The 19,036-nt window shown below is 50.1% G+C and overlaps 7 protein-coding genes across 7 annotated transcripts; 5 read left to right on the top strand and 2 right to left on the bottom strand.

Moving 5' to 3' along the window:
• Positions 1-164: 164 nt before the first annotated feature.
• Positions 165-1,664, top strand: LAJ45_01014 (uncharacterized protein; the record flags this gene model as incomplete). The annotated part of the gene is made up of 1 exon (XM_046110613.1): positions 165-1,664. One exon carries the CDS (start codon positions 165-167, stop codon positions 1,662-1,664), a length of 1,500 nt encoding a protein of 499 aa, XP_045975791.1.
• A 1,349-nt stretch (positions 1,665-3,013) lies between these two features.
• LAJ45_01013 (uncharacterized protein) lies at positions 3,014-4,049 on the bottom strand (the record flags this gene model as incomplete). Its single annotated transcript, XM_046110612.1, has 2 exons — positions 3,014-3,930; positions 3,986-4,049. 2 exons carry the CDS (start codon positions 4,047-4,049, stop codon positions 3,014-3,016), a joined length of 981 nt encoding a protein of 326 aa, XP_045975790.1.
• Positions 4,050-5,342: 1,293 nt separating this feature from the next.
• On the top strand, positions 5,343-6,692 carry LAJ45_01012 (uncharacterized protein; the record flags this gene model as incomplete). The annotated part of the gene is made up of 2 exons (XM_046110611.1): positions 5,343-5,918; positions 6,003-6,692. The coding sequence occupies 2 exons, from the start codon at positions 5,343-5,345 to the stop codon at positions 6,690-6,692; spliced, it is 1,266 nt and encodes a 421-aa protein (XP_045975789.1).
• A 664-nt stretch (positions 6,693-7,356) lies between these two features.
• LAJ45_01011 (uncharacterized protein) lies at positions 7,357-7,578 on the top strand (the record flags this gene model as incomplete). The annotated part of the gene is made up of 1 exon (XM_046110610.1): positions 7,357-7,578. The coding sequence occupies one exon, from the start codon at positions 7,357-7,359 to the stop codon at positions 7,576-7,578; it is 222 nt and encodes a 73-aa protein (XP_045975788.1).
• A 5,380-nt stretch (positions 7,579-12,958) lies between these two features.
• LAJ45_01010 (uncharacterized protein) lies at positions 12,959-13,735 on the bottom strand (the record flags this gene model as incomplete). The annotated part of the gene is made up of 2 exons (XM_046110609.1): positions 12,959-13,548; positions 13,639-13,735. 2 exons carry the CDS (start codon positions 13,733-13,735, stop codon positions 12,959-12,961), a joined length of 687 nt encoding a protein of 228 aa, XP_045975787.1.
• Positions 13,736-14,941: 1,206 nt separating this feature from the next.
• Positions 14,942-15,352, top strand: LAJ45_01009 (uncharacterized protein; the record flags this gene model as incomplete). The annotated part of the gene is made up of 1 exon (XM_046110608.1): positions 14,942-15,352. One exon carries the CDS (start codon positions 14,942-14,944, stop codon positions 15,350-15,352), a length of 411 nt encoding a protein of 136 aa, XP_045975786.1.
• A 2,814-nt stretch (positions 15,353-18,166) lies between these two features.
• LAJ45_01008 (uncharacterized protein) lies at positions 18,167-18,658 on the top strand (the record flags this gene model as incomplete). Its single annotated transcript, XM_046110607.1, has 1 exon — positions 18,167-18,658. The coding sequence occupies one exon, from the start codon at positions 18,167-18,169 to the stop codon at positions 18,656-18,658; it is 492 nt and encodes a 163-aa protein (XP_045975785.1).
• Positions 18,659-19,036: the final 378 nt, after the last annotated feature.

Below are 19,036 nucleotides of genomic sequence, written 5' to 3'. Positions count from 1 at the left end.
TGTAGGTGCGTCTATAAGAGGCCCCCCATGATCCCAAGAATTTAAGGCGCTGACGTTAAACCTGCCAGCCCCGGGCAAACGCTACCACCCCAAACAATAAACTTCGGTATCCATACAACCAGGCGATCGAGGTTCCACCACAGCGGCGGAACGATACCGACGACATGGTCAATTGGAACCTATTCAGCACCTGCGCGTTCGATCCCTCGCTGGCCCCCGGCCCCTTGACAAGCCATGGCGCATTCTACCCCGAGCCACAAGGCCGTGGCACGGTAGGCCTGGTGTGGAGTTGTGTGATTACGTTCGGCATTTGTGTGTGGACCACCGTACATCCGAATATCCTTCCGCTGGGCTCGACGTCAACGACTCGGAGGGTGTATAAGCTGATATTGATGTTTTTGGCGGCGTTTGTGCCGGAGATTATCATGATGTGCTCCTACTCCGAGTGGCGCAAGGCGGGGAAGATCCACAGGAGCTGGTGCAAGAAGTTTGGTATCAAGCCGGGCAGCAAACAGGATCGGATGGGGATGCAGGGAGCGTTCTTTGTGCTGATGGGGGGGTTTACCGTCTGGGAATTCGAGACGGATGAAGATGAGTGTTTGGGAGGAATGGGAGGAGGTGGTGGTGGCCGCACTTATTACACGTCCACCTTGACAGCCCGGGGGTTCAAGCAATTTGTCGAATCTGGGCAGATCGCCCAAGACGCATTCGACAAGAGGAACATCATTGATAAAGGCAAAGCCAGTAATCTTGCCAAGATGCTCGTGTTTGTCCAGACCACCTGGTTCGTCGTGCAGTGTATCGCGCGCAAGGTCTCCTGCCTACCGCTCACACTGATCGAGCTCCATGTCGCCATCCAAGTCGCCTGCGCAGTCGTCTCATCCATCTTCTGGTGGTACAAACCACTCGACGTCGACCAGCCCATCAAGATCACCGTCGACAGATACCCACAACACGAATGGCCGTCGCCCGAGGCCGAGAGCAGCAAGTTCTCCAAATACACAGTCGTCACCGAGCGCACGCGATGCGGCTTCCTCCGCACACTCTGCCGCGCCCTCTACGACCTCCTCTGCAACGGCAGCGGCCCCGGAAAGAACATGGTTGTGATGGGGCTCCTCATTATCTTCAACGGCGCCTGCCACCTCTTTGCATGGAACAACTACTTCCCCACCACCCTCGAATGGTATCTCTGGATCATCTCTGCCCTGGCCGTCTGTGGCGGGGCTCTACTCTACGCCATCATCCTCGGCACCAGCTACTACGAGAACCGCTTCATCTGCGCGATCTGGGAGCTACGCTTCTACGGCAAGCGCCGGAGCCTCGAGGGCCACCTCTGGACACGCCTCACATGGGAGCGCGAGCAGATCTGCGGCGGAAAGATGCAGGACTCGCATGAAGCCCTGGGCTACGAGAGTGCGGCGGACACCCTCCCGTCCCATGTCTCCTCCGCCGGCGTCCTGGATGATTATAGCATGCTGGAGAAGAGGGCGAACTCGACGTGGAAGTATGTGGTGGAGCGCATCCTGTTTGATCTCTCGTGGCTGCTGGCGGCGGGCTACTTTTTGTGTATTGGCTATTTGACGGTGGAGAGCTTTTTGAGCCTCAGGGACTTGCCGGGGGGGTCGTATTTGACGCCGGCGTGGATCGATTACTGGCCGCATTAGCCTGGGGGGTGCGGTGGGTGCGGTGTTGGTTTTGGGTTGGGGCTCGTTTGGGGTTTTGATTATGGAGTGGGCTGGGCTGGGCTGGGCTGGGCGCATGGGTTGTAGGTATATTTTCGGCAATGTGTTTTGGGTTCGGAACGTAATATATATAGGTATATCTGGTCTTGTAATTGTTGGGGCATATTTTAGACGTGTGTATCGCATTTACTTGATGAGATTACTATGGCGCGAGAAGGCATAGGGGGTGGGTGTGTCAACTTCAGAGGAACTTTTTTTGTATGGGAATTAGAGAAAATTCCATCGTTGGGCTAGGCGCTAGTACCATTATGGGAGTAGATTTCCCAATTTCTATAGATTGATTGGCTGCAAACGCCGAAGTTTACACACCTACCCATAGTCAGAAAAGTCTGGCGCCCCTATAGCTAAATGCAGTTCCTTGATCGCTCACGCTTTGTTTCCACTACCACGATACGATAGAAACCCGAGTGATGGACTATGACCTCTTGGAGGCCACGACTCCGTATATACTTCGGCCCGTCTGCGCCAACGGAAGGAATCAGGTTGGCGATCGTGAAGTAGAGGCGCTTGGCCGATGTCGTCCCGTGTAGACATACCTGAGCCGAAACTCTCAGGTCGCGATATGCTGCCTTACCAGGGTTCGAAATGCTAGCGTGGTTGTCACGATACCACATTCAACCCTAACCCTTAAATTTTCACATCAGAATACCATGTCCTTAGGTTTCAAGCAATCTTTGGTAGTATAGTGGTTAGTATACTCGCTTGTCATACAACTCGCGAGTGACCGGGTTCAATTCCCCGCCAGAGAGACACTTCATTTTTAGTATTTTTTTATATACACACTGAAAGCGCCGTCTATGAGCTCTAAGGGTCCGGAGAGGAGAGGTTGAGGTCTTTTTTTTTTTGTCACTGGTAGAGGGAGACTGCGGGGTGGTTCGGTACGGTTGGGTGCTAAGCTTTTTAAGATATGTACAGGGGAAATGGCATCGCGCGCTGGTGGCTGGCTCTTATTGCGAGGGTAAACATATCTCCCACCGAGTCGAGTGAGAAGACATGCTGCTGCACCGAGCCCAGGTTGGTGTTGTTAGTGTTGCGGTCGGCTCTCTATGGCGGGTCAACCCTAACCCTGCGGCTCTGTGAGAAGCCTAGCGTGGGCGGGAATTACTCACGCATACCACGGCTAGTTCCGGGTTTGTTTATTCACAGCTTCATTTAACTGAAGACTTGGCTGATTAATTAAAGGATCAAATTCCATCTAGCTAGCTATACAACAGTTTCCAAACCCCCCACTATCTACATTCTAACCCCCTACTCATAGCTCCCTCCGCGCGCTACAACAAACTCCTCTCCGCCTTGATCAACCTCGGAAACAACGTCTCCGCCGCGCCCCTCTCCACACTCCTCCTCATCCCCTCGTCCCGAAACCTATACCCCTCAAACTCCTTCAAGAACCAATCCACGCCCTTCCTCGGCGCATAGGGGAAATCACTACCCCACAGCACCCTCCCCGGCGCCGCAAACCGCTCCAGCACTCCCAGCGTCACCTCGCCAGAGCTCAGCGCAAGGTCAAAATAGAAGGACCGCGCATCCTGCATGAACTCCTCACGGGTGAGCTCCACCCCGGGGAACGGGAGGAAGCTGCCGGGCCGCGCGGCGAGGTAGGGGAGGGTGCCGCCGGCGTGGGAGAGGATGATCTTGACGTTTTGGTGGCGCCGGATTGTGCCCGAGAGGAGGAGGTCCATTGCGGTGCGGGTGGTCTCGTGCGGGTAGTCGATGACGGGCTGGGGCATGAGTGGGGAGACGAGGGTGGTGTCGACGGCGTGGGTGGGGTGGACGAAGACTACGGCACTGCGGCGGTCGAGTTCTGCCCAGATGGGGGCGAGGGAGGGGTGGCCGAGGTAGGTGTTGCCCGGGCCGTAGCGGGTGAAGAGTGTGATGCCGTCGGCGTGCAGGGTGTCGAGCGAGTAGGTGATCTCGGCGAGGGCGTCTGCGGTGTTGAGGAGGGAGGGGAGCGAGGCGAAGAAGCCGAATGTGCTGGGGGCGCTGTCGCGGATGGAGGCCGCATGGAGGTTGCAGGTGCGGGCGAGGGCGGCAGAGGCGCGGGCGTCGGGGACGATGCAGGTGCCTGGGGCGGTGAGGGAGAGGATGGCGGTGGTGGTGTGCTGGGCGGTCATAAGCTCTTTGGTGGCATCGAGAGACCAGGAGGGGAGTTTCCAGCCAGAGGGATCACCACCGCATGCTTCAAGGGCTATTAAATGAGTTAGCCATCGCTGAGAAGGTGATGAGATTATGGCGGTGTATACCATCTGCATACGCCTGGGGAACGAAGTGGTGGTGGACATCGATCTTGCCGAGTGATTGTGTCATCCTGAAGGAGGTATCAAAGGAGAATCGATGAACTGAAAGGCCTGAATAATACTGGTATCACAGATATCGATAGTTTTTGAAAACGAGGAACGTACCCATCGACGCTTTATACACGGACGCCCTCCCAAAGTGTCAATGCCGTCATTACCGAGTGCAGGCATCCTGACATCATATACCCAGCTAATCGATCCGGCCGAGTCGGGCCCGAGCAGATCGATATTGACAACTGCTGCTTGCGATGTCTCTTGCATTCTGGAAGGGCTCGCGCAACAGTGGACTGCCCCCACCAACCTCGGCTCTCGAGTGACATCGTGTGATTAGTCAGTCACGTGATCGGTTCTCGGCTTCAGCATCCTGTGCGCCGGGGTTGTGCCTGGTTTTGGGGCGTTCAGGTCGGAGCTTTGTGAGGTAAAATGTGAGGTTGATAGATTACATACTCCCATCATTGGCAGTGAAGAGGAATAGGATGACGAAGAGAGAAAGGATGAAGAGGAAGAGAGGGTTGCCCTCGCTTCCTTCCTGGTATGTATAGGTATAACGGCAGTTAGACTTTTTTTTCTCTTGAACAGGTGTGATTTCCTGTTCTGTTCGATGTACATGTAGTTATGTCCAGATGCTGTTTGATAAACGGCGCAGTACTCCAAGGGTTGTGGGTTTGACAAGCCGTCTGGATGTGTTTCTCCAGGACTCACTCATATTCCGAATAGCGATACTCACCCCAGCCATATGCATATCCCCATCCATGTCCCAGTCACCTCATGCCAAAAACACCTGCCCTCACGTGCAAACTCACCACAAATCACTCGTGCCCAGCAATCATTACCCCCCAGGCTCCAGCCTAAAAAGAAGCATATATTACCTGCCTGCATCCCCCCCACCCCCGCCACCAATCGCGAACCCGGAACAACAAACAGAGATCCTTGGAATGGTTAAGGTCCCGGGTTAAAAAGCCCACCCCGGAGTTCTAATATACCGAGATCTGCATCAATCAAGCAGCTGCTCTGGCCCTCGTTTATGCTCCCCGGACGCCATTCAGGTCCCCCCGGATGTCGCGTCGATGATCGTGCCGGTGTGGTAACCCCGCATTGTGTATAAGGTTATTTTTTTATTTATTGCATAACGGCTATTTCGCGGCGGTGAGGTGGGGCGTCGTATGATGTAGCTCTTTCATTCGGGTTTCCGGGGCAGAGCGGGGGGAGGTGGGGGACGCTATATATGACCACTATAATCCGCTCTCAATTGAAGCCAGTATATCTCCCAGAGCTCAATTTCACCACCGCGAGAACATCCACCATGTATCTCCCCTCCCTTCTCCCGCTCCTCACCCTCGCTACGAGCGCCCTCGCGTTCAACCGCCCCCTCAGTACCTCAGGCCGCTGGATCACCGATGCCACCCGCACCCCCGTCACCGTTGTTGGTACCAACTGGCCGGGCCACCTTGAGCCCATGATCCCCGAGGGTCTGCAATACCAATCCTACAAGACCATCATCGCGCGCATCAAGAGCCTGGGCATGAACACTGTCCGCCTGACCTTCGCGATCCAGATGGTCGACGAGATCTTTGAGCGCAACGGCACGGACGTCAGTCTCCGAGAGACGCTGGTCAACGCACTTGGGCAGGCGAACGGCACGAAGGTGCTCGAGAGCGTGCTGAAGAGCAATAAAGACTTTTCGGCAGAGATGCCGCGGTTGGAGGTGTGGAGGAAGGTGGCGGCGGAGATGGGGAGGCAGCAGGTGGCGCTGCATCTGGATAATCATGTGTCGAAGGCGCAGTGGTGCTGTGGCGCGCATGATGGGAATTCGTGGTTTGGGGATGTGTATTTCGATGTTGAGAAGTGGAAGCGCGGGTTGGCGTATCTGGCGGCGAAGGTGGGTGGCCGATATGGCTCTGGAATGCCTACTTCATTGATGTTGTTCAGTAGAGCTAACGAGACCATGGGAGCGAATCCATAGGCACCCGAATGGCCATCCCTCGTATCAATCGGAATGCGCAACGAGCTGCGCCAGTCAACCGTCTCCCCCGTTCCCCTCCCATATGACTTCGAGGACTGGTACAAGCACATGACCGCCGCGGCCTCTGCCATCCATGCCGCCAGCCCCGACGTCCTCATCTACTTCTCAGGCCTCAACTACTCCGAGACGCTCGCTCCGCTCCCCCTCGGCACCCCTCTCTCCACCACCAACGACAGCCTTATCTTCCGCGCGTCCGACTTCCCCTGGGCCAACAAGGCCGTCATGGAGATTCACGTCTACACCATGTCCGACCGCATCAACACCACCAACTGCCACGAGATGAAGAAGGCCCTGTATGCGAACGGGTTCAACGCGCTCGACACCATGAACCCCGAGGTGGTGTATCCGATGCCCGTGGTTATGAGCGAGTTTGGGTTTTCGATGAATGACGACGTGTGGAAGGGCGTGTATGCACAGTGCCTCAAGGAGTTCCTGCCAGAGCGTAGGGCGGGGTGGATGAATTGGGCGGTAGCAGGCAGCTATTATGTGAGGAGTGGCGGCGTGGATGTGGATGATACATGGGGGCTGATGAGCCATGATTGGAGTGCGTGGAGGAGTGACAGTACGGTGGGAGAGTATTTGAAGCCGTTTGTGCGCGAGACTTTGGCGGGGAAGGGCGCATGTACGTAGATATGTGTGTGTACTGTAATTGACGGGAATATTTTCTTTTGGGATTTATTATTTTCCTAGTGAGTGACTACATTAATATGGAGCTTCTCGCTGGCCTATGGCCGAGATCAGAGTGTGCTCACTTGTATATGTACTATCTCCTCTCTGTTTTATCCTTATCGTGCAGAGGTATATTTAATCATAATGGGTCACTCGGCGTCCATAGCTGAAACCCCCATGATTTTTTCTTCTTTTTCGTTTAATTCATTAATAAACCCCCCATGATCGTACGAGCAAGTTCCAGGAAACATTCGTATCCGATTCAACCTCTTCGATAACACCTGACCCAAAGATATCTTCAACAGATGGAGATGCTTTCAAGTATCGACTCCAATCTTTCAAGATCCAGCTAAACTCATCATGAAGCTTTGGTAGTCAGGGAGTCCCCTGCAGAATGATCGACTTCAAAGTCCACTACTTGAAACTGTCGCTGTAAGAGTATAAGAATGTCTGCAGCTCTCTTTTCTTGTTGTTTTTATTCCTCACTATCACCGTCACCATTAGCTTCCAAATCACAATATCCATAAACACAGTCCAAAATCTCCAAAAGCCCAAAAGTCCAAAAATCAAAATCCAAAGGTTGCACTTTATAACTCAAAAAACACACCACATACACACAAAAGGAATGTCCACCACTGCAACCCCCACCACCGCATGCTCCTGTCCAGATTTTGGTCTCGACCGCTGCTTCTGCGACCCTAACCCTGCACCGGACAGCACTGATCGGAGGCGGAAGTGGTTGAGATACATGAAGAAGAGTCTCTGGTCGAGGTGGATAGAGTTTAATACCTCGAAGAGGATGGCGACTATTCTCGAGAGAGTGGAGGAGGAGGAAGAAGAGGAGTAGAACATCTGGTGGAGGAAGAGGTAAGATTCATGGTGCTAATTAGATCTGGAGATGGGATGTGAGAGTACCAGCTAGCTAGTGAGAATTTTGGTAGAAGACGGATACGGTGAGCGTAATGTCTTTGGAATTCTAGAGATTTTGGTTATTTAGAGGCATGACTAGAGAAGAGAATAGATTATAGTTTAGAGGATATGACTTCAATAAAACGTACCTGCCACCGCATCTCCGGTTTAAATGTCCATTTCTATATCCCATCGCCGCTCATCAAATTATACTGCCCATGCACGGTGGCACCGGTCTTAGATACGCAGAGGGAGACCATAGCCACTTGTACGTCCGTACCCCAACCTTAGTAGTCGTCCAGAGCCAATATTCGTAACCACATCTTTGAGCATGTGTCCTGGCTCCACACATTAGTAGGATTTCCACGACGTAAAACAACACCTCAACCACACGTGTACCTTTCCGCTTCTACACACACTCCATATCACACCTAGGGAAGAAAGTTTCCCGATCTTCTATCTCTTCCACCGGGCTCAACTCGATCTTTGGCGAGTTGCCTTTTCTCATGGTCCACGGATGCCGATGGGCGGGTGCTGCATGATATGATAGGTGGGGCGGGTAGAGACAAGAAACAATACGGTGGCTTGCAAAAGCCGATGAAACGGAGCGACAGGGACTACTGCGCCTAGCTGACCATAGCGCCGCCCTCGTTGCTGGAACATTTGAGCTGTAATGATTTGCGAGATAAGCCCACACCCCACGACTAAGTATATGGGGATTACATGCCAATATCTGAAGCCGCCCCAGTACGTACTTACCCCTTGATAGAGAATCGACTTGGCTGGGCCCGCCTTTCTCAGCTCACAGGCAGAAGGCTACCATAGTCATTTCACTACCGGTTGCAGTGCGAGGACGGATATTCATTGCATATGACAAAAGAGCATCAACGAGCTCGATCTTGATCAATGATGCGAAAAGTTTGAAGTTGCTGAAAATCTGACGGAAACTACGTACAAGATGCTGCGACTTCAGAAAATAAGAGTCTATTCTTGTAAGATAGACCAGCACTGCTTTCAGAATGGAATGCGGAACAACCATTGCTTCTAGGTGGGATAGGCTTTGCTGCGTGCTGTTTAAAGGCATTGTGTATTCCAGCGCCAATGATAGGACCAAGCTATTGGATGAAGAGGAAGATGATGATGATGTATTAATTAGGAGGACCACTAGAATCCTAACTTTATACGACATTAGGACAGATTTTCACAGTTTTCCGTATGAAAACGCCAGTCAGTAGGCTAATATTGCCATGACTGAACAGGAGGGAACTTAGGAATCCTCGTAATAGCAGCATAGAGGTCTGCTATCAGTATAGCGAGCCTAAGGTTTATTTAAGCTACTATATACACGATATTGAAGAAACCTATTTGTCCTCATTCAGCTTTCAATTCGGCGATTACAGAAATGCGCGCTGACGGTGCTGCATGGATGTGAACTTTCTGTCCAATAGCATCAAAATAAGCCGTATATAATCATAACTTTACGAGGATAGATATCAATCGGTCTTTGGTAGTATAGTGGTTAGTATACTCGCTTGTCAACCAACTCGCGAGTGACCGGGGTTCAATTCCCCGCCAGAGAGATCTTTTTTGCTGCACTGCTTCCCGGTATGGATGGCATCGTGAGAAATTTTGGGGTGGACGGAGATTGCCGAAAGTTGGTGGCGCTGCCAAGAATAGCAATAAGAGCCTCTTGTGTCTGGGGAGAACACTGCAAAATGAAATGAATGGAGGAATGGAGAGTCTGCGTTTTCGATGGGGTGCGTGGGAGTTGAAAGAAAATCTTGGGTGGTGTTGGACGGTCGTTCTGTGTTTTTGGTTTTGAGTGGGTTCGCATAGACTGGTAACAAGGTTGCCCAGGAGCTCAAGATCCCGAGATGAGAAAAACTCACAACCAATTCTAGTAACTAGCGCTGCTGGGGGGGTTTCGGGGCCGCTCTCTCGGCGTTTATCCCCCGACTTAAGACCATGAACATATGACGCTGGATATCGTGATTTTGAGGCATTGTTTGGCGAGTAGTGCGTTCTCAGGGCATATTAATCATGTATTCTCACTCGATTTGTGTGACTTGGCGCATATTTGTCTAGGAGGAGAGTCAAAACGATAGACCACACCACAACATGCTTTCGCTGAGCTGCCGCACAGCGCACAAGGCCCCGCTCTTGGTGTTGAAAGAGACCTAGATTTATGGGGTTGAAACTTTGGATGGTTAGATTCATGCTCTTACGAGATTGACCACGATTGCTTCGGTAAATCTAAAAACCTCACGAAAGAACCTCACGAAAGGACCTCACGAAGAAGGAATTTTCGATAGTGAAACAATCCCCAAAGTCGAGGTATACATCGCAAATTGCCTCTGATAGGATCTCCAAAACCTTCGAATGAAAAAAGTTTTTCTCCGCTAAAAAAAACCGCTAAGATAGCGTTAGTGCTAGCGCTAGCACTCCCGCGCTCCACGATCATTGGTCCGCCAAACGCCCACTTGTGAAGACTAATTAGTCAAATCTGGTAAAAATAAAAGAGCAAAAGAGAAGATATCTTCCGTTGCGGGGAATTGAACCCCGATCTAGTCGGATCATTTTCATGAGAGCGACTGATGCTAACCATTACACCACAACGGATTGATGTCTAGTAAAGAAACTTGTATTTTTTCAAGGTACTAATGCTAAGAGATGGTGCCGCAATCTTCAATTGTGTGCAAAATAAAGCCCTTCAAAGGTGAGGCACACACATTACGCTATAAACCATCGCGATTAGCATTGAGGGCCTTATTACAAGGGGAATGGGTTCCGAGAGGGAGTATGGGATCTACAAAGGTGTAGAAAACCAAGATCGCGATATTAGGTGACCTGAATGGCTTCAGTGCAATTGGGAGGAGAGTGCTATTGGGAGATAGAATATTGAAATATTTCTAGGCTGCAATTTGTATCAGGTTGTGAATTAGCCGTGAGGTTGTGATGTTTCTAGTATAGGAACAAGGGCGTGTGGATAAAAGACCTTATAACTGACGCCCTTGCCATTGGTAGCATCGAACTTTCAATTGTCTGTCTTGTGAAGGCTGAAAGTGAGTCTCGGAGCGGGAGAGGATCCGGATAGTTACCGTCGATTCAGTAAGACTGCAAAAGCCAGCCTGGAAAATAAGAGCAAACTCACAACTGAGAAAAGATAGTAACAGTCCCTAGTTCCGCTAAGTATGATATGCCAGAGAAATATACGACCAGCATACTTAGGTGCGATTTTGTGCCCAATAATCTAAACGTCAATTTTGGGCACAAAGACAGAGGTTCATTGCTCTATGCGTCGATATGATCGTTCCTACTCTAATAAATATCAGTAGAGATCGAACCGTTATCCTCAAAGGTTTTGAGGAATATTTCTTTCATGAAAATGAGGAGTATATAATGAATATAGAGAGGGAAAGTGCGAAGGCTATATCTATATAGAGAGCTCTTATGAGCGAAGGCATAATCCGTCAATAACTCATACCGGCTTTGCCATCCACAGCACGGTTGCTCTATCCCTGTGGCCTTTGCCATTATGAGAATCAATGTTTCTATGTGTTTATGGGCTTTCTCCATCCTCGGCTAACGAGTTGAGCCGCAGGAAAACAAAGGTCGACTAAAGCGACGATGGCCGGCCGAGAGCAGTCTTGGGTGGGGATGAAAATTAGGTTAGCGGTAATAGATAAAGCCTCTTCCTGCCTTTTCTCTGGAGGGGCTTGAGATCCTGAGGCCGTCTGATAATGCCCTAAACCTTTTGGTGCCGCTGACAAAGCATATATCTCCATCTTGACTGATGCGGTGACACTCGGAGATCTTTACCTGTACTCAAAGCTTCAAAATGTTATTTGTGTTTCTTTAATTGCATTTCAGCATTGTGAAAGTAATAAAATGCAGCTAGGGATCTAACTGGTCGACTATGGTTTATTCTCTGTGAAAACTATGCGATGCTAATGAATAGAATTATATTCACCGTGAAGGTTCTCCTTTCTTCACATACTCGTACCAAAGGACTCAAGAATGTGGAATTCATCTAGGTGTACGAGAAGAGATTCTGGATTCATGAGCCGCATGCTGAGATTAATTTGTAGCGAACAATTAATAAGAGCTATGTCTGAAGCTGGTACTTGAGCTTCGAGCCTGGCATTCGAGTCTTTATTTGGAGTCTTACATTCTGTGCTCAAGGATAACGTTTCCGCATGCTGCGACCGACATTAATCGAAGTGTAGACTTGAAGCTGGCTAGAAGGCTGGGTTGGCTAATTGTGTAATTGAGTCTGGGGATAGTTTTTGAGGTCATGTTAGGCTTCTGAGCTGGGTATCAAAGATCGGGCCGAAGATCCACGGGTTGAAGATAGATACATGTAGTGATGGTACTGGCTTTAGGGTCGGGAGGTAGGCCGGTAGTTGAGGGAGAGAGGATAGATGGCCCACAACACCGTATGGTGGGGGCGCTATTGACGACGCTAGTATGTCTGTGCACTGGATCTACGATCTCTTACTAGTATAAACTTGAAGTAAAAAGTGTATGCAAAAGAAACATGGTATTCTACGTAAAAATCTTATATGTAAACGGGTGTCGTAACTTTCGATTGTTGCATACATGCGCACGCCGGAGTGCACGGAAATCCTACCTGTAGTGTACTATTATCGAACAACCATTCGTTCCGGTGGCCAACTGACTCGAAGGATCATGATTATGGACTCTCGAAAAGATATGCTTCTACTCATTTCCCCTGAAATCACCTTTTATTTATTTTAACTGCTGAACCATCAGGGTTAGGGTTGGGTTGGATCGTGATCATTGACCCTTGTGGGTTTGGATAGACGTTGCAACTGTGTGCATACATGGCGAAAATACCGCCCGACCTAAAACTAAGTAGTGCCAATAGTGCGCCCAGCCGCTCACTTATCTTTATCAATTGCTTGATCTCTCACTAAAATTTGGACCTTCTGTTATAAAATAAGTCAGGGGTTTATTAGAAGCTTGGGGTCGATTGTAATTGTATCTATAAATTTAAACATTTTTGTTCTTTCAAGGGCCGGGGGAAAAATCGATATGAGCAGTACAGGTATAATTTTTTTATGTAAACTTCCACAAAGACTTCCAGTACTAATATTACTCTAATGTCGGGGAAGGGGAGAGATGCGTATTAGTTACACTAAACCGGGGAAGAGGTAAGGAAGAATACAAAGGTTAAGAGGGGGAGAAACGAAAAGGGCCACCAATACGATTACATGTAACTCTAACCCACAAGAACAGAACACCTCCTTTGTACACCAACACAAACCCTCACCTCCGTAGATTCATTGCAGGAATCCTCAGGCTCCTGTCACCGAAGGCCGAGTGCTGAGGATAGAGAAACCAGCAAGCTGTTCCCTTTTCGTGGCATACCACTTATCCTTCTTACTTGTACACGCAGTAATGTACCTCTTTCCGTTATCCTTCCCCACAACCCCTCCGCCCTCCACCCTCAAATTCTCGAACCAATCTCTCGGCAGCCAAACCACACGGTTAATCTCGACCCAGATGATGAGCCTATTCAGCCCCCCTCTCGCAACATTGGTGACGCGTGACTTCTCATTCCAGCAGAGATCCCTGACCGCCGACTGCATGTGGAGGATTGAGGGGACTTGACAAAGGCTAGGGAGATGGTCCGAGTCGATGTCGGCGGCGTTGATGACCTCGTAGAGAGGGTTGTCGAGATAGCCATACTTGAGGAATATGCGCTTGTGCATGTTCCAGAAATCGTACCATCCCACAAAGCGCTCGTAGAGATGGATGTCAGAGGCGTGCGTTTTGCCTAGACGTGGAAGGTAGAAAGGGTCGGTCGCCGGGGGAGGAGATGCATTTTCATCTCGTGCCGGCAATGCTGGCGGTGGGGTCCTCCTCAAGGCCTCCCCAAGTGCTTCTGGTTTTCATAGGTCAGTGTATGTCTTTCAAGTAGTCTTATGACGTAAAGCCAGGTTCCCCCCAACCCTCAGGACGTGATAAAACTCACCGATCGACGAAAAAGGGCTTCTGTCACGAGAGTTGACAGTGTGCATAGTCAGGGTAGCTTTGTAATGGGAGACGTGAGGGTTCCAGGATTTGGTCATGATGTGGGTTTCGGTAGAGTTGACCAGTGGGGTTTCCAAAGTTGGTATTTGTATGTTTTTCTGGAGAGAAGAACACTTAGTATGGCCAGCTCGAGTCCTAACACTTCGTGGTCTTTCTGTTAAATTTTCCGTAAATGTATCAACCGCACCGTCCATTTGGAGTCAAGTCACAGTGAGCTATCTCCGCTCGAGGAAGAAATTACTATCATTTTCCATACACATTTCGGCCGTTTGTGAAGAGATTATGTGCATCTTGAGAGGCTGGAAAAACGTTGATCCGGAGCCAAGATGAGAGCAGCGGGATACTTGTAACTGTAGGCAGCATTTTCAGACCAGGCGGTGTCCGCTCTACCGTAATGCGGCTTACACATACAATTGAAGCTACATAGTAGTGTAGTACTTTCTCAATTCCTATAACTTTTCGTATAAGTACCTAAGGTGTGTATAGGATAGAGTTTGAAACTATCATAATAACTCTTAGCATTTTTGTCGTGAGTGAAAAGTTAAGGAATGAAGCCTGAGTGTGGAATCATTTGAGTATCTACGAACGATACACATGTAGAAATACATGTATATTGCTTCATGCATTCGGGGGAAACACACTTACACTTGAAAGCAGGGAAGGGATGTACTCGGAGGTGGGTTCGATTGTGCTAAAGTCATGGCTGCTTGCCAATTTCCTGGTATATAAGCCCCCTGTAATATTGGAATATGCTAGCCGTCGATTAACATTAGCAAAGACAGCAGCAAGAGTACTGCAGTAATACCTGTATGTTACCACCAATAGTATAGAGAACTCTTCAAGCTGCTTAGGACCTTGGATGTCCTACGAGGACATGGCAATCTCTTAAGATTACCAGTAAGTTAGTGTATATATACATATGAAATCCAATATATAACCCGCAAAACCCCCCAATCTGGAATGCCAAAGCGGGTGAACTCCAGCTAGAGAACAAAGCAGAATTGACATTTTGATATATAGAAAAAACCGCTTCTCTAAGGACCAGGATACACCCAACTGATCCATGTACTTCTGACTAAATCCACTGTCCAGGGATCACTTCCCTATTGACAGCCCTTCTCACTCACTTTCAACTTCATTTCAACCTATTCAAGTTCACCCATCCCATCACCCAAAACCATCAAGTTCCACCTTCTCCACGCAACTTTCAACCACCCCCAACTCCTCCGCACCATATAAGCACCATGTCCCTCTCACCCGCAATTAAATCAGTACTCTCCACACCCACCTCCACCTCCACCTCCTCCTCCAAGCAATCCATGTCCCTCGCTCTAATCGCCCTCTCCAGTTCTTCCTCCTCTCTCCAGTACGCCGACACAGTCTCACCCTCACCAATCACGCTCCTCAACATGCGCTTCCTGCAGACGCGAATCGACCATCTCCGCATCAAGCTCGAGCACCATCAGGAGCGCCACAATGCCCTCGAGCTGAAGGACGCCGAATTGTCGCTCAAGATGCTCAAGCACGACGAGGCCGGGCTGTATCATTTCTACCTGGCGGCGGAGCGCGCCAAGACGAGGGAGGCGATGGAGAAGAATAGAGATAAGTTGAAGGGCCTTAAGAAGAATCTGGATGAGCTGTTGTTGAAGAATTAAAATGATGCAGGTGTGGTGAAAGCGCGGGGTTAACGGGATACCGTGGGATTGTGGACTTGTGAGTGTTTGGATGGATGGAGAGGTGCTGTATTTCAAGGGTGCTTTTTGTGGCTACGTACTATCTAACAATGCCGTGCTTTTAGATATATCTTAGGAAAAGGCGACATGTGTTGGAGCTCGTTGGCAATACTGTTGATTTCAGCTGAAGAAGAAGAAGAAGATCGGGCATATACCCCGCGTCACGAGCTCACGAAGGTTTCAAGCAAACGCACAGCAATTAAGGACTTATATGGAGGATACAAATTCGAAAAGTGGCATTCTTTACGGGACATGTAGTAAACACAGACTCATGTTCTGGCGTTCAAAAGTTTCAATATCATTTAGGGAGAGAGTAATAATGATATTATCAAGTTGTTAGGACTACGTTCATACAGTTACTTCAAAGCCTGTGTAATTGTTTCCTTGAATCGAGCTGGTATATGAGTATAACTCGAAACCACAAAAAGTGACACACTCATACCAACAAAAACCAGAATATGTATGAAAGTATTCATAAATGATGTCCAATTTAGACATTGCAAGATAAACCCGGTTGCAAGGCAATCCATACACATTCCTGGTAGACGGTGTGAGATTCCAGCTACATACATAGCAATAAGCTTACTGTGATGCACCGCGCACAACAACCATCCCACCAGCCCCACCACCACAACAAATTTGCAATTATCCATTTCGCAGCGTCGCCTCATCTCTACCGAATTTCGGTCAAGCTCGGCACCTTCAGCGGCATGTCAAATACCACCGGCGATGGAAATTCGCCTATAGGGTGTGATGTTACCGGGCTCGGAGCACGTACAGTACATACCGGTAAGCTCGCACTCTTTAAAATCTCAATGCTTCCTTGCGGGATTCGGGCGAGGCGTTGAAAAGGATTGAGCTACGAGATGATTGTGCGAACGCAGACTCGAGCGCCGGAATACCTGTATTGCGCGCAAGACGATCCCAGTCCGAGAGAGCTCAAGACTCTTCATTCAGAATGAAGCTCTACACCCCGCCAATCACCGCCTATCATGGCCCTTTATAACCCGGCCCCTGCACCCCCAAAACACATACAGACAGCAGGTTTTACTCGCATGCTAAATACTACTTGCGCTTTCATACAGCAACTGTGTACATATCGACCACAACCCGCCAGAGGAAAACTCAGGGCGCAATACCGAAAAAATTACAGTAAGAACCCCAGGCTCGGCTCCCAATTCAGAGATAACACCCTAACAACCACAACCACAGTAAACCCATCCCCAGACCCCAACAACCTCACCCAATGAAGTACAGTTACAACATACCGCTCCTCACCAGCAAGCTTCGTGTCAATTTTTCAAAAGACAAAGAGGTTGATAGTCTACAATAATCTCAAACTCACTCTTGCAACCTCGGGATACGCCAGTCACTTGAGTGGTTGCGTGTATATCTCTCGGAACCCGACGGAGTCGCGGAGGTGTGCTGAAAACGGGGAGTATGGCAAAAATGAATATCGTTTGCAAGATATATAGCAGCACATGAAGAGACAAGAATGCGCGCAATTCAACTGTCGCTGAATCGCGAGGCATAGCAAAGTCTTGCAAAGAGCAAGCACCACCTGTCTGCAGTAACAACCACGCCGAGCCTAACTCTTCTCAACTTCCAACCACCACGCAGACCCAACAACCAATTATCGACAATCAACAAATAAAACGACTGTCAACCCTCAATCTGAACAATGTCCATGATGGTCCAAAAAGAATGACTGTGAGTGTCGGTGCCATGAATCGAACATGGGTCCTCTCGGAGCCGAAGTGACAAGGGGGTGAAACCCTGTGAAACCACAACGAGAAGTACTAACCACTATACTACACCGACCGCTTACTTATCATTGGCACGAGAATGCGGTCTATGGAGCTGTTTGTTGCTGACACAGCACAGCACACCATGACAAACACAAGAGACGTCGTCGCACCCGCCAATCAAGAGCGCTCCAATCAATTCGCTGAGATGGTCGCGCGACAACCGGTTTTGAAAACTTTGGTTATCGCTGGTGGTTGAAACCCCTGGGTGACATGCATATAGGCTACATAGAGTAGAGGTAATGATTGTTGCAGCGCAAGGGGGGTGGGGGGGGGACCCGTGACTCCCGCGGGACCAATTTGGCGAGAAGAGAAAATTGAAATGAGCAAAGGCATACCGATAACGATAGCACACAGCGCGCGTAGAATAAACAAATATCCTCATGACAGTACTGGCGCATGCATGGTCACGCGGACCGTCGCCGGGGGTGTTTGTTGCAAAAGTGCAAATCGCAGCTCAGGGCGAATCGAAGGGAAGGGAGGTATTTATAGTGATGGATCCGGGTAAACAGTACACACCCAGTGCAGTGAGTGAGCGAGCGGGTGGCTGCAACTGCAACGGTCTCCCCCACAAAGTCTCAGCTCCAGGGCCAGGGTCCACACCCAGGTGTTCGATTAGCGTTGCCATCGGAACATTCCATATCCGGCCCGATAGCGTGCCTAAGCCAGCCAGGCACCGCACTTTAAAACGCCTGTCTGTCGCGGGCAGCGAGGGAGAGAAAAGGAAAAAGGGTCGCCCATTCAATTGTTTCCCAGCTTCATCAGGCGTCACTCGCACGGATGCAACCATGCGACGTTAGTATCCGTCTGCACACCACCATCACCACCACCATCACCACCGCACACATCACACAATAGCCCTCTTCCTCCGCTCAAATCACCCCACACACCACTCACACGCCCATCATCACCAAAACACCGTCAAATCACCATGAAGTTTCTCCTCCTCCTCCTCCTCACCACCCTCACCACCGCCGCCGTCCTCCGCCCCCACAACACCACCGCCACCACCCTCACGCCCTTCACCTTCCTCGGCCGCTGCACCATCCCCGCAGGCCACCTCCACCCCACCCTCGAAGAACTCGGCGGGCTCACGCCGCACAGCGCCAAGAAGTGCCAGGGCGCCAGCAACAGCCCCGGCGCGGCCGACGTGGCAGCGCTCAGCGTCTCGATCACAAAGCGGCGGGCGTGCTGCGTCAAGAAGCACGGCGCGGCCAAGTGCAGCACGCTGCGCAGGGTGGGCAATGCGGAGGCTGTCATCTGTGGTGAGGCGGGCTGGTGCCATCCGTGTGGGATGGTGGCGGTGCTGGTGGCGGATATTGCGAGGAGCTGTAGGTGGGGGGAGGGTGGGGAGGTGTTGGCGGCTGGGACGTGGAATGTGAAGGTGGGCGGGAGGGGGAGTGTTACGGTGTTTGGAATGTAGAGAGGGGGGTGGGGGAGGGGGGGTTTGTATGTGCTTTTTTTTCATTTGTTGTGGGGAAGGTGGTGTTGGAATGCTAATGGGCAGGTGTTTCATTTAGAGTTTCGAACACGACAGGGTTCCGCACCGCACAGGCTTGGGGGCAGGATATAGGTTTCTCTGGTATTTCTTTGGGGGTTGTTGGTGTCAGGTCAGTGGTTGGGCGTTTGGGGAAGGGGTTCTATCTTGAATGGAAATAGTAATAATACACCATTAAGCTTTCCTTCAAAAAATATTGGCGCTTTGTTGTGTTTTCGGAGTAAATGGTCAGGGTGGTAGGTAAAGGAATTAAGCTCCAGTGCTTGAGTGAAGCTTTCCGCAGTAAATATATCAAATTGGAGT

Source organism: Morchella importuna, assembly GCF_003444635.1.
Source record: "Morchella importuna strain M04M26 chromosome Unknown Morimp01GS002, whole genome shotgun sequence".
In the NCBI taxonomy this organism is placed as follows: Eukaryota; Fungi; Ascomycota; class Pezizomycetes; order Pezizales; family Morchellaceae; genus Morchella; species Morchella importuna.
Note: the sequence above shows the minus strand (reverse complement) of the source record. Positions and strands in the feature narration are given on the sequence as shown.